A 15,367-nucleotide genomic window follows, 5' to 3' on the forward strand; every position below is an offset into this window, starting at 1 on the left:
TCCCAGCTTAGAGTTCTAGATAAATAATGTTTCTAAAATAACCATCCCAGAGCCTATCAACATCACTATGTTAAGATACTGGAATAGTTTCTCTCTACTCTATTTCATAGTTGAAACTCTTACTTCGAGTTAAGAATTTTCTCTGGAATCCTATAAAAAGTCGCCCAACTTGATACTTCTGTTATACCGTAAATATTAAATATTTGTGTTTTATTGCCTACTCCTCTCCAGCTTCTGAGAACAGGTAATGATGGAAATGCTTCGCCACCAAGGGCCAATACTCGAAGAGAAGTACTACTTGATAAAACAGTGGACTTGATAAGCTGAGATCCAAATCTTCTAAGTAATGTCGGCGTTGCCTGCAGATATATTAAAAATAAATTATTTCTTTCCCTTCACTGTAAAAAATAAAAACTGTAATGCCCCTCAAAGCTTAACAATGGGAGCTCACATAGAAATTAAAGATGAGTTTATTTTTTTATTTATTTATTTTTTTGTCTTTTGTCTTTTTTGTTGTTGTTGCTATTTCTTGGGCTGCTCCCGCAGCATATGGAGGTTCCCAGGCTAGGGGTTGAATCGGAGCTGTAGCCACTGGCCTACGCCAGAGCCACAGCAACGCGGGATCCGAGCCGCGTCTGCAACCTACACCACAGCTCACGGCAACGCCGGATCGTTAACCCACTGAGCAAGGGCAGGGACCGAACCCGCAACCTCATGGTTCCTAGTCGGATTCGTTAACCACTGCGCCACGACGGGAACTCCAAAGATGAGTTTATTAAATGGCAAATCATACCTGGAAAACTACTGAAGTAGTTTTTGTTTTTGTCTTTTTAGGGTCACACCTGCAGCATACGGAGGTTCCCAGGCTAGAGGCTGAATTGGAGCTGTAGCTGCCAGCCTACACCAGAGCCACAGCAACGCTGGATCCGAGCCACGTCTGCAACCTACACCACAGCTCATGGCAATGCCGGATCCTTAGCCCCCAGAGTGAGGCCATGGATTGAACCTGTGTCCTCATGGACACTAGTCAGATTTGTTTCTGCTGAGCCATGATGGGAACTCCCTGAAGTTTTTAAAAAATGTGTATATAAATTTTGTTCTGGCAAAAAACAAGCAAAATATGTTTCATTATGCAGGTTAGACAAAAAGGTTTAAAGATAAAAACAAAATTTATAAAATCAATTCACATTTCCTTTTCCATTATTTCTATGTAGAAAAGGTATATAAAAGGGTTTAAAAAGGTGCTTAAGCAAAATATGAATAAAGATTTTTAAAAACCACTTTGAGGAGTTCCCATCGTGGCTCAGTGGTTAATGAATCCGACTAGGAACCATGAGGTTGCGGGTTTGGTCCCTGCCCTTGCTCAGTGGGTTCAGGATCCAGCGTTGCCGTGAGCTGTGGTGGAGATTGCAGACACAGCTCGGATCCCGAGCTGCTGTGACTGTGGTGTAGCCGGCGGCTACAGCTCCGACTGGACCCCTAGCCTGGGAACCTCCATGTGCCATGAGAGCGGCCCAAGAAATGGCAGAAAGACAAAAAACAAAAACAAACAAACAAAAAAAACCAACCACTTTGAGATACTATAATTGACATCCAGTAAACTATACATATTTAAGGTGTGCAATACAAATTTTTTTCCACAACATGAATTTTGAGATCTGTTACTGGTGAAGCCATTATGAATGAATACGTTCTTCAACTCTCTGTACCACTGTCACTCTTCCCTCCAAAGGGACCTTCCTCTGGACAACCAGTGATCTGTTTTTGGTCACTAATGATCAGCTGGCATTTTCTAGAATTTTATAAAATGGAATCATACAACATGTATTCTGCTTTGACCTCGCTCCTTTCACTCTAAGTTGATTTAAAAGACTTTGTGATTCACATTGTATGTATCAATAGTTCATTCTCTTTTATCTTAATCTGTTCAGGCCGCTATAACAAAATACCACAGACTGGGTAGGTTATCAACAACAGAAATTTTTTTTTAATTTTATTTTTAGGGCTGCACCTGCGTCATGTGGAAGGTCCGGGGCCTGAGATCGAATAGGAGACACAGCTGAGGCCTCTGCCACAGCCACCACAACACCAGATCCAAACCGCATCTGTGACCTATGCTGCAGCTTGTGGCCATGCCAGATCCCTAACTTCTCAGTCTGAGTGAGGCAGGAATCAAACCTGCATCCTCACAGAGACATCAGGTCCTTAACCCAATGAGCCACAACAAGAACTCCATAAAGAACAGACATTTATTTCTCACATAGTTCTTACCAGACAGAAGGCCAAGGTCAGGGTGCCAGCACGGTTGGGTTCTGGTGAGAGCCCTCCTTTGGGTTAGAGACTTGTGTAACCTGTGCCATGTCCTCACATGGTAGTACATGCCAGGGAGCTCTGTGGGGTCTTTTTCACAAGGGCACTAAATCCTACTCTTGAGGACTCTACCTTCATAACCTAAGCATTCCCCAAGGCCCCTGTGAATCTGGGGCACACAAATACTAAGACCACAGGACTTTTTATTCTACTGTATAGATCAGGACTAGCTTTGGAATTTCCATATAAAATTTAGGACCAGGCATTCTCTTGTGGAACAGTGGGTTAAGGATCCCGTGTTGTCACTGCAGCGACTTGGGTGGCTGCTGTGGCACAGGTTCAATCTCAGGCCCAGGAACTTCCACATAGCATGGGTGGAAAAAAAAAATATATATATTAGGATCAATTTATCAATTTCTGCCGAAATAAAAAGCTACCAGGATTTTGACAGAGCCTGTATTTAATTTATAGGTCAATTTGGGGAGAAATGCAATTTTGATGATACTGAGATTTCAAATTCACAAACATGAAATATCTCATTTATTTAGCACTTTAATTTCTATCAACAATGTTTTATTGTTTTCGTCGTAACAAGCCTTGCTCTTCTTTAAATTTATTCCTATTTATTTTTGATGGTATTGTGAATATAATTATTTTCTTAATTTCATTTTTGGTCTTTTTTCTATGATGTAGAAATAGTTGATTTTGCAATATTGGTCTTGTATCCTCCAACCTTGCTAAACTTGTGTATTAGCTCTAGTGGTTCTCCCATGCTGTCTGTAAATAGTTTTACTTCTTTCTGTCCAATGTGGTACTTAATTTCTTTCTTCCCTTTTGCCTTATTGCATTGGCTAAAGCAACAAGAATAATGTTGAAAAGAAGAAAAAGCAAACATCTTGCCTTATTCCCAATATTATGATGAAAGCATTCAGTCTTTTTTCCAATTATAATGGTAGCTGCAGTCTTTGCAGATGCCCTTCACTGTGTTGGGCAAGTTCCCTTCTATTCCTAGTTTGTTGAGTTCTTTTTGCTTTTTTTTTTTTTTTTTTTGTCTTTTGTCTTCTTAGGGCCGCAACGGCGGCATATGGAGGTTCCCAGGCTAGGGGTCTAATCAGAGCTGTAGCCGCCAGCCTACATCACAGCCACAACAACACCCAGACACCGAGCTGTGTCTTCAACCTACACCACAGCTCAGACCTATACCACAACGCACAGCAACGCCGGATCCTTAACCCACTGATTGAGGCCAGAGATTGAACCTGAACCTCATGGTTCCTATTCAGATTTGTTTCTGCTGCGCCACGATGGGAACTCCAGCTGAGTTTTTTTAATTGTTGGTGCTGGATTTTGCTAAATAATTTTTCTGCACCTGCTCATAAAATTATGTGCTTTTTTTGTCCATTATTCTTTATGTGCTTGTACAGCTTCAATGGATTTTAAAATATTAAACAAAATGTACATTCCTGGGATAAATTCCACTTAGTCACATTTGATGAAATAAAATTCTTAAGGTAGGACAAGAAAAGAGTGTTAAACATAAAATTCTGTTTGTTCCCCACTACTCCCACTTTAACATGCAAGTGATCAGCATTATACATTAACCACATTCCTTACAAGACACAGGAATATCTGCTTCATCATAAAAGGCAATTTTTTCCCGGCATTAATGAGGTTATTCCATAAAAGATTAATATTCCTTTCTTAATCCTGTAAGAGATCACAATGACCCAGTACTTGCTTTATACATGCAAATCTGGACTAGGTAAGCTATCAATATATCACTCTGATGTACATATAACCCTTTGTCTCAAAATGTACATAACTGTGCTTATACAGGCAGAAGAGTCCACAGATAATTCTGAAAGACTGTCTCCCAGGTTATAATTCCCAGGTTGGCTTGAATAATATTCTCTATTTCTTTCTTAGATTGACTAATTAATTTTTTGTCGACACACTTTAAAAATTTCCTGAGGGAGTTCCCGTCGTGGCGCAGTGGTTAACGAATCCGACTAGGAACCATGAGGTTGCGGGTTCGGTCCCTGCCCTTGCTCAGTGGGTTAACGATCCGGCGTTGCCGTGAGCTGTGATGTAGGTTGCAGACGCGGCTCGGATCCCGCGTTGCTGTGGCTCTGGCGTAGGCCAGTGGCTGCAGCTCGATTCAACCCCTAGCCTGGGAACCTCCATATGCTGCGGGAGCAGCCCAAGAAACAGCAACAACAACAACAACAAAGACAAAAAAGACCAAAAAAAAAAAAAATTTCCTGAGACTTGTTTTGTGGCCTAGCATATAATCTATTCTAGGAACTGTTCAATTTACTTGAAAAGAATACGTAGTCTGCATTTAGCAGATGGATTATTCTACATATGCAATTTGGCTAATAATGTTATTCCAGTCTTCATTATTATATGGACCTTGATTTCTGTCTGATTTTTCAATTACTGAAAGTAGGGTATTAAAATTTCAAACCACTGAGTCATCTACTTCTCCTTTTAGTTCTGCCCATTTTTGCTTCATGTATTTGGAACCTCCAGTTGAGCCAGGCATCAGCTCTTGGTAGGAACAATGTACTTCTTGATGTACTGACCATTTTATCATTATGAAGTATTTTTGGGACTGGTTTTTTATATGCTTGTTTATTTCTTTGTTTGTAACTTGCCTAGGCTCATTGTGAATTCTGTCTCCGTTGTAATGTGTGGCCACTGATGTCACTGCTCAGTTGGTTTTTGCTGCTGTTGTAGGTTTTTTGTTTGTTTTTTGCCACACCTGCAACATGCAGAAGTTCCTAGGCCAGGGATCAAACCTGCGACCCAAGACACACAGTGACAGTGCCAGATCTTTAATCCACTGTGTCACTAGGGAAATCCCTCAGTTGATTTTGTTTTGTTTGATTTTTTTTTTTTTTTTTTAAGGACTGCACCTGCAGCATATGGAAGTTCCCAGGCTAGGTGTCAAATTGGAGCTACAGCAGCCAGCTTATGTCAAAGCCATGCCAGATCTGAGCCATGTCTGCAACCCATGCCAACACTGGATCCTTAACCCACCGAGGAAGGCCAGGGATTGAACCTTCATTCTCATGGATAATAGGTTCTTAACTCACTAAGCTAAAATAGAAACTCCTCAGTTGGTTTTTAAAATACAAATTCTTACTTTTCATTTTTAAGTCTTACTTCCTTAGGGTCATCTTGTTTCTGCATAACTCAGCAGTCACCAAATGATTGGACAGACTGTCCATACACATGGATCTATGTGTGGATACGGGAGCTCATTCAAAGTTTAGGTCATTTTTAAGTCTGATCCAGCTTTTTTTTCCATGGACCCTTTTTTGGTCTTCTAATGTGCATGCATGCAGCCTCAGGGTCATCCAGGAGTGAGGGCCCTCTGCAGTGTCTGACTTACCTGAACATGGTTCTAGCCAGGAATGTGCCTGCCCTCCTGACCCACTGCAGCCTCAGGCTAGTGGAGCCATGGCCCTTCTCTCTGGCCACACCTCAGATTCCCTTTTTGAATGCACAATTCAGCAGTTTATAAAAACATACACTCATCAGAGAGTTGTATGCCGCTGGTAGATTTCCAAAGTGTTGAAATGGTTGTTTTTGTCAATTTTGCCCAGGTTTATAGTTGCTTTTGGGGAGGAGATTGGCTAATCTCCTTACTTGGCCAAAGCCAGAAGTTCCATGTGAATAAAGATTTTTTTTTAAATGGCTTCAATAAAAGCTAAAAGGACAACCTGAATTTAAATTCAGGGAGGTTATTTAAGGCCATGGCTTGTCAAAATATCTAAGTAGTAGGATGATCCTATTCCTGTGTAGGAATTTAGTGCCTCCATTCACTCTCAAGATTCCAAGTTTTTGGTAATAAATTATAGTGGTTACCCTATATGTGAAACATCCTGAATCAAGTTCTTAACTATTTCACTACGAGTTTTATCATAAGGAAAACCTCTTGTCAAAATGATGGCTAGGAGTTCCCGTTGTGCCTCAAGGGTAACAAACCCAACTAGGATCCATGAGGACAGGGGTTTGATCTCTGGCCTTACTCTGTGGGCTAAGCATCTGGCACTGCCATGAGCTGTGGTGTAGGTCAAGGACACAGCTCGGATCTGGGGTTTCCCACTAAAAGCTGATTTAAGTAAGTTAAATTATAATTGACTCAGAAATTTAGATTTTCTGATTTTTACACCAGTATATTTATATTAACCTAAAAAAAATCTTTTAAATTTGACATTTTTAAGGATTTAAAAATATATATCCAGGAGTTCCCATCGTGGCGCAGTGGTTAACGAATCCGACTGGGAACCATGAGGTTGCGGGTTCCATCCCTACCCTTGCTCAGTGGGTTAAGGATCCGGCGTTGCCATGAGCTGTGGTGTAGGTCGCAGACGCGGCTCGGATCCCACATTGCTGTGGCTCTGGCGTAGGCTGGTGGCTGCAGCTCCGATTCAACCCCTAGCCTGGGAACTTCCATATGCCGCTGGAGCGGCCCAAGAAATAGCAAAAAAAAGACAAATAAATAAATCTGAAAGCATGTGACTGGTACACTAGACTTAACATATTACATTGCAAAAAAAAGATATTATGCTGCAACTGATTAATGATATTAAAGAGAATTAATAAAATTGTAATACATATCATGATAATTTTAAAATATTATCTTTCTTTGAGAGCTTTAAGATCCTTGCTTACTATCCAATTAGGTTCAGGAAGGTTATTATTTTTTAAATAAAAACCATACAAGGAGCTCTGAAAAATTATACATATGTATATAAAAATATATATATATATATATACACATAAATCCTTGATGATTGACTTTGATGGGAAAAGGTGAACATTGATAACAAAATAAAGCTGAAGTTCATTACATGTGTCTTATACAAAAGAAAGGATACCTATCAGCTTTTCTATTTCTCCTCTTTGTTCAAACCAAGTCAAATGTGATCTGCTGATAACATTCCAAATACATATGTATTGCAAATTAAATAAAATCACGATGAAACTATATGCAAAATTTGCGATACTCTGGGGACAGACTTAGTAAATGTGTATCTGTCTCTCAGAAGAATTTGTGATCCCAAAAATGTTAAAACCCATTGCTAAAGTAAATTTATCTGAGAGGGTGCTAGAACAATGAGCAAGGGGATCGGATTTAAAGAGGTATAGTTCACTGACTTGATGTAGAAGGGAAGTCTCCCTTCCTTTAGTACCTAATGCTCAAATCTATTGAGGTACTCTGCAAATATTCCCTGAAAAAGTATGCCCCCTGAATATTACAGGAAAATAAAAGTTATATTAAAATCTTGCCCAGAGGCATTCCCATTGTGGCTCAGAGGTAATCAATCCTACTGTTATCCATGAGGATGCAGGTTCGATCCCTGGCATCCCTTAGTGGGTTAAGGATTCGGCATTGCCCTGAGCTGTGGTGTGGGTCACAGTCACGGCTCGGATCTGGCATTGCTGTGGCTGTGGTGTAGGCCAGCAGGTGCAGCTTCAATTCAACCCCTAGCCTGGTAACCTCCATATACCGAGGATACGGCCCTAAAAAGACAAAAAAAAAAAAAAAATCAGAAATCTTGCCCAGATTCAAAGAGCGATTCCTCAACAGATGAGAATTTATACCACTGACACCCAGCAAGCCACAATGCTATACTCATTCCATTTATATATACACACAAGGTTTTTTATAGGATGAAAAACACATTGCCTAAAAAGAAAATCAACATCAAATTCTGTCTCTGAGGACAAAATTTAGCATCCTCTTGAGTCTCATTACACTAGATATAAACCTGATATTTTAAAATTATCATGATATGCATTATAATTTAATTAGTTCTCTCTAATATCATCAACCATTTTCAATTTAATATCTTCCTTTTTACAAGGTAACATGTTAAGGCTAGTGTGCCAATCACATACTTTCAGATATATATATTTTTATTTTTTTTGGTCTTTTTGCCATTTCTAGGGCCGCTCCTGTGGCATATGGAGTTTCCCAGGCTAGGGGTCGAATCGGAGCTGCAGCCACCGGCCTACGCCAGAGCCACAGCAACGCGGGATCCGAGCCTCGTCTGCAACCTACACCACAGCTCATGGCAACGCCGGATCCTTAACCCACTGAGCAAGGGTAGGGACCGAACCCGTAACCTCATGGTTCCTAGTCAGATCTGTTAACCACTGCGCCACAATGGGAACTCCCAGATATATATATTTTTAAATCTTTAAAAATGTCAAATTTAAAAGATATTGGGGAGTTCCCGTCATTATGCAGTGGAAACAAATTTGACTAGGAACCATGAGGTTGCGGGTTCAATCCCTGGTCTCGCTCAGTGGGGTAAGGTTCCAGTGTTGCTGTGAGTTATGGTGTAGGTCGCAGACGCTGCTGGGATCTGATGTTGCTGTGGCTGTGGTACAGGCCAGTGGCTACATTTCCCATTCGACCCCTACCCTGGGAACCTCCATATGCCACAAGTGTGACCCTAAAAAGACCAAAAAAAGATATTTGTTTTTTTAGGTTGATAAAAAATATACTGGTGTAAAAACCAGAAATTTTAAATTACTAAGTCAATTATAATTTAACTTACTTAGACCACTTTTTAGTGGGAAATGCAATAAACTTCAAACTTTAAAATAGGAGAGGCGGGAGTTCCCGTCGTGGCGCAGTGGTTAACGAATCCGACTAGGAACCATGAGGTTGTGGGTTCGGTCCCTGCCCTTGCTCAGTGGGTTAACGATCCGGCGTTGCCGTGAGCTGTGGTGTAGGTTGCAGACGCGGCTCGGATCCTGCGTTGCTGTGGCTCTGGCGTAGGCTGGCGGCCACAGCTCCGATTCGACCCCTAGCCTGGGAAACTCCATATGCCACAGGAGCGGCCCAAGAAATAGCAAAAAAGACCAAAAAAAAAAAATTTTTTTAAATTTAAAAAAATAAAAAAATAAAATAAAATAGGAGAGGCCTATCCCAAGAGATCAGAGTAAAAGTCAAGCTCCTATAGTTCCTAAGTATGTATAAAATACACAGTTAAAGACTTGTCTAGGGAGTTCCCGGCGTGGCGCAGTGGTTAACGAATCCGACTAGGAACCATGAGGTTGCGGGTTCGGTCCCTGCCCTTGCTCAGCGGGTTAACGATCCGGTGTTGCCGTGAGCTGTGGTGTAGGTTGCAGACGCGGCTCGGATCCTGCGTTGCTGTGGCTCTGGCGTAGGCCGGTGGCTACAGCTCCGAATCGACCCCTAGCCTGGGAACCTCCATATGCCGCAGGGGCGGCCCAAGAAATAGCAAAAAGACAAAAAAAAAAAAAAAAGACTTGTCTAGACAGAATTTATTGTTTTTTACTCCCAAACAAACAAAAAGTGACATCATCAGGAGACAGACCTTGACAATCTAACCAAAGCAACATTAATCCACAGTAAAGAACTACAGGAATATAAACTATTCTCTAACACACTTAAAATATTGACTAATGAAAGACAAAACGTTTCATTTGCTCCTAAAACGTACCTGCAGAACAGTCACTCTGTGATGGGAAAAGAGAACATCAGCTAATTTGGACGGGAGCACTTTGACAGAAGTTGGTACAATAAGCAGAGAGGCACCACTTGATAGAGCAACAAATATTTCCACAACAGAAGGATCAAAGGTCAGAGGTGAGGCCAGAAACAAAACATCTTCGTGTGTGATTTCAAAAAGTACCCTAAGGCAAAATAGAATGTAATTATGAGAAATGCCTGACATTTAGTCTGCAGATATCTTTAAAAAAAAAAAATGTGATCATTAAATTCCCAGATGTTGGCAGATTTCATTTTTCTTATAGAAAATGGTGCTACTAATTCTAGAATTCTTCCTTATAACTGTACGGATTAAGAGCCATTTAAAGCCATAGCCACATTTTACCATGATGTATTTTATCATGTGTTGATGGCTTTCTGAGGTGTCAGCTTGGCTGGACTGAACATGCCCCAGAATTCCCCTCGTACGTTTCCCATCAGGGCAGAAGACAAGGACTACTCTCTCTTGATGGCTGGAGAACAACAGGGGACAGCACACACACCTCCTCCCAGTTACTCAATCAAACTTTCAGGTATGGTATGTTTCGGGGACCCAAGTGAAAACCCAGGGTTGATATGAAGGTTATTTTAAGCTGAAGACACCAGGATTCAACAAATTCACAAAGAAGCCTTCTTGGAGCTTCCCTTATCTGACTGACAGAAACTTGGGGGAATGAGACTGCTGAAATTCCATCTTCAGGGAACTGCACTCCCAGAAAGTACATCGAGTCAACCTACCAGAAACCCCTCTACAGGGGCGTTTCCTGGCCCTTAAGACATGAAGAAAATTATCCTCACATGCACAGACCCCTTTATCACGAAGTTTCTTATCTCCTTTTGTCTTTCCTAAAGAAATCTATTTCTGTCTCCCATCAAAACCCTTTTCTTCCCCTCCCTTTTCTCCACTAAGTTAGGTAGATAAGCCCCTACCTTTAGCCATTTAATGATGGAGTTCAAAACATGCCACCTCGAAATATGCAGTTCTAGTATATTGGCTATTTTGAGTTAAAGGCACTTAAAAAAACAGCAAATACGAGACAAACACTCTGGCCTTCCCGTTTTTCATAACAGCAAATGAAATTTCTGTATGCAAGATGTTCTCGCTATACCAGAAGGAAAGTAACATTCTAACCATCAAGGACAAGAAGCTGAAGCCAAGAGAACTTCACCCAAACAGCCCTTGTCAAGGTAACTCTTATCTTCCTTGAGCCTCCCCACAAAGGGCAGTCATTTCCCAGAAGGCCTCTCTGGTTGACCTAACAGAAAGTCTTGGCATCTCTCTGGGTGTTCATTCCTTATGAGGGATTCTGTGCCACATGAAAACTATTAGATAAATCTGTGTGCTTTTCTCCTGTTGATCTTTTTTTTAATCAATCTAATTCTCAGATCCAGCCAAAAAGACATTTTAAGGCGGGAAAAGCATGTGAACGCCTCGGCATACAGGAGTTCCTGGGCTGGGATCAGATTTCAGCGCCAGATCTTTTAACCCACTGTACTGGGCCAGGGATCGAACCTATGTCCTGGTGCTGCAGAGACACCATCCATCCCATGAGCTGCAGTAGGAACTCCGAGGCAGGATGTGTATTCTAAATATCATCTCTTTCCATCGCCAACTAGCTGACTCCTTTATCCCATTCCTACTGCTTGATTTCTCAAACCAACCCTCTCAACCAATTCTCTCCCCTCAGCCTGTAAACCTCTCCCATCTAAAATAAAGATAAAAGCTACACCCTCCCAGAATACCATCTTTCTGTTCTATTAAAACTAGTTTCTAAAAATTAACATTTTACTTTGTTACCTCCACTTCCTTAGCGCTTACTCTCGTGCTGTCTTCAGCCCTGGGCCTTAGAGGTCAAGTCACTGAAGACCACGTTGCCGATTACAAGAGACACCGCTGCAGCATTTAACCAGCCTCCTTCCAGACCTGCTCATGCAATAGCCAGCCATCAAGTGCATGGGCCTACCAAGAACTAATACCGTGTCTGGTCCACATGGACATATGCATCAGTGTAAAATACATGCCACGTTGGGAAAATGCAACACGTGTACAAAAGAATGTAATGCTGCTGTACGCCTGAAACTAACACAGCATTGTAAATCACCCATACTCCCCTAAAAATAAAAATTAAGGTAAAAAGGTAAAATAAAAATGCCTCAATAATCATTTTTATATTGATTATATATTAAAAAGATAATATTTCAGATAGACTGAATAAGATATACTGTTAAAATTAATTTCACTTTTTTGGAGTTCCCATTGTGGCGCAGTGGTTAACGAATCCGACTAGGAACCATGAGATTGCGGGTTCGGTCCCTGCCCTTGCTCAGGGGATTAAGGATCTGGCGTTGCCGTGAGCTGTGGTGTAGGTTGCAGACGCGGCTCGGATCCTGCATTGCTGTGGCTCTGGCGTAGGCTGGTGGCTACAGCTCCGATTCGACCCCTAGCCTGGGAACCTCCATATGCCGTGGGAGCGGCCCAAGAAATAGCAAAAAGACAAAAAAAAATTTCATTTTTTGCTTTTTAAATGTGCTTACTAGAAAATTTTCAATTACATAAAGCTTACAATGGCATAAAATTACGTATGTGTCTCATGAGGTTTCTTTTTCTTCCCCTCTGGTTCCCGTCCTCCTCTGATTCCTTCTTTCTTCAAAAGTTGAAAATCTCAGAGTTTCTGTTGTGGCTCAGCAGTAATGACCCCAACCAGTATCCATGAGCATGCAGGTTCAATCCCTGGCTCCACTCAATGGGTTAAGGATCCGGCACTGCCACGAGCTGTGGTGTAGGTTGCAGATGCAGCTTGGATCTGGCATTGCTGTGGCTGTGGCATAGGCGATTCAACCCTTAGCCTGGGAACTTTCATATGCTGCAAGTGCGGCCCTAAAAAAAAAGCAATGCTACAGGAGCAAACTTAAGGAGATACCAATCTCTTTAAGGGTTCCTTATTGCCTTCTGAATGAAGTTCAAACTTCTTCAACTGAGCAAACTAGACTCCTGCCCCACAGTGACCCTGAAGCTTCACCCCAGGGCACTCTAGCAAGCCAAATCCCTCCTTTCTACCACATGGGTGCTGCTACTTCTGCCAAGAATGTGTTTCCTCCCTTCTTACTAACATGTAAGAAGCAGAGCTTCCAACCACATCATGATCATTGTTTGGCTCCAGGTCTGGATCAAACCAGAAAAGCCCTCCTCTGCAGAGAGCTCAAGTTCAGATACAACTGAAACAAAAGACTCAATTACTTAGGACTGTCAACTTGGGAACAAGACTTACAAAGAACAAATATTTTAAAATTCATCTTTCCCTTTAAAATACAAATTCTGAAGAAGAATCCTAAGGGCAGAACTTACCGGAAATGCTGGATGTTTGGCACTATGCATGCATGAGGGACTCTGACAAGTTTGGGTACCCCTGTGGTGCCTGATGTGTGGAGAACATAGGCCAAGCAGTGCTCCAGCTGCACATCCAGGCGCTCTCCTGACTTGTCTTCACAGCTCTTCTCAGAATTCATGTTCTCTGTCGTTTTTTCTTTTTCGTATTTCTCTTTGCTATCATTTAGCATCAAGCTCACCTCAACATTGTTCCAGTGAAGTTTGAAGAGTACTAGGTCATTATGTTCAACTGTAAATGTATCATAATTCAATATCGTTTCATAGGAAGATTTGAATTTCTACGTAAAATGGGGAACAAAGTTTCTAATATTAATATTGTTAAAAGGCATTCTTTTAGATAGAATATTAAGTATTCATTTACCAATTCAACATGGCTTTTTTAGTACAACTGACCTTTGCATTGGGTTTGAATTGGGCAGATCAACTTACATATGGACTTTTTTCAATAAATACATACTACTTGAAGGTTAATTGAATCTGGGATGTGAAACTCCACATACCAAGAGCTGATGGTAAAAGTATAGGTGGATTTTCCACCACATGGGAGCTGGTTCCCCAACCTCCATGTTGTTCAAGGGGCACCTCTACTTGCTATATATCCAGGAACTGAAAAACAAATGAGAAACTCCAAGAATACAGCACTGACCTTCCTTTCAAATTCATCTTTAAAATAAAGAGACAGGAGTTCCCGTCATGGCGCAGCAGAAATTAATCCAACTAATATCCATGAGGACACGGGTTCGATCCCTGGCCCCTCTCAGTGAGTTGGGGATTCAGTGTTTCTGTGAGCTGTGGTGTAGGTCACAGACGCAGCTCGGATCCCGCACTGCTGTGACTGTGGTGTAGGATGGCAGCTACAGCTCTGATTAGACCCCTAGCCTGGGAACATCCATATGCTGCGGGTATGGCCCTAAAAAGCAAAAATAAATAAATAAGAGACAAGATGGGGCATGGAGGAGTTCCCTGGTGGCTCAGTGGGTTAAGGACCCACCGTTATCACTGTTGTGACTTGCTCAGGTCGCTGCTATGGTGTGGGTTCCATACCTGGCCCTAGAACTTCCGCAGGCCCCCAGAAGAGAGGAAAAAAAACAAAACCCCACACCATTGCAGTGCAATGTGGTATGATGATGAAATATGATTTACATGCGATGAGAACAGAGAAGGTTAACTTAACTCCACCTGGGGGGTCAGAGATGGAATCCTTGTACGTGATGTTTGTGTTCTAGGCAGCTATGCTCCTAATAAAGAAGAGGGGTACTTTAGGCAAAGAGTCAAGACACAGCATCTGACTGACAAAGCTGGGGTTCTGGAGAAAAGTAAGCATCCCAAACACCTGCGCAACTGGGCGCGAGGGAGGAGGAGAGCTGGGCTGCTGATGGGAGGTGAGGTGTTAATCCTTAATAACTACATATTCATCACTAAGGAGGCAGGACCTTCACCTGAAAGTGACAGGACCCAAAGGTGCCATAGCATGGACTAGACTTTGTCAAGGAGGCTGACGGGCAGGACTAATAACTGAGCCTCAGTGAAGCTTTCAGACCAGGTCAGAAAGGTCATGTGGGCCTGCACTGGTTTGCAGCCACAGAGTGGATGGCAAAGGCCTGTGAACAGAATCGACAGGACTCGATGCCTTTCCTGACGGGGAGTGAGACTAAGAAGACTGCTGAGTTTCTGGCTTCGTTATTTGGTGAATAGTAATAGATTAATACAGTTTTCTTTCAATGTATCTTATTAAATTGATAGAGGAGCTTTATGAAGCGTAACAAGTTTTTATAATAAAGACATCAATACAAATAAGAGGAAAAGATCACAACCCAAAAGCCGGAAGTGTTTTCCGTTTGTATTTGTTGTGTGTGTGTATTGATCTGGTATGTCCAGTAAAGTCCAAAAAATTGAGGGTCCATTTATTCTCTTCTTTGTTTTTGCTTTATAGGGCTGCACCTGTGCCATATGGAAGTTCCCATGCTAGTGGTTGAATCCGAGCTGCAGCTGCCAGCCTACACCACAGCCACAGCAACATGGGATCCAAGCTGCACCTGTGACCTACACCACACCTCGTGGCAATGCCAGGGAGTGAGGCCAGGTATCAAACCCAAGACCTCCTACATACTAGTTGGGTTCATTACCCTTTA

At 41.9% G+C, this 15,367-nt stretch overlaps 1 protein-coding gene across 5 annotated transcripts in view; it reads right to left on the reverse strand.

The window, feature by feature from the left end:
- Positions 1 to 15,367, reverse strand: part of AASDH (aminoadipate-semialdehyde dehydrogenase) — a 38,118-nt gene that overhangs the window by 16,543 nt on the left and 6,208 nt on the right. For 4 of the 5 annotated variants that reach the window (XM_047798867.1, XM_047798866.1, XM_047798868.1 and 1 more), the window contains exons 4-6: positions 13,194 to 13,513; positions 9,801 to 9,993; positions 124 to 359 (exon numbers count right to left, since the gene is read on the reverse strand). In XM_047798867.1, the coding sequence (XP_047654823.1) occupies positions 124 to 359; positions 9,801 to 9,993; positions 13,194 to 13,513 (749 nt within the window). Of the gene's footprint in view, positions 1 to 123; positions 360 to 9,800; positions 9,994 to 13,193; positions 13,514 to 13,735; positions 13,842 to 15,367 lie in introns of all 5 variants that reach the window. The other variant, XM_047798869.1, reaches the window with a different exon arrangement.

This window comes from Phacochoerus africanus, chromosome 10 (assembly GCF_016906955.1).
Source record: "Phacochoerus africanus isolate WHEZ1 chromosome 10, ROS_Pafr_v1, whole genome shotgun sequence".
Taxonomy (NCBI): Eukaryota; Metazoa; Chordata; class Mammalia; order Artiodactyla; family Suidae; genus Phacochoerus; species Phacochoerus africanus.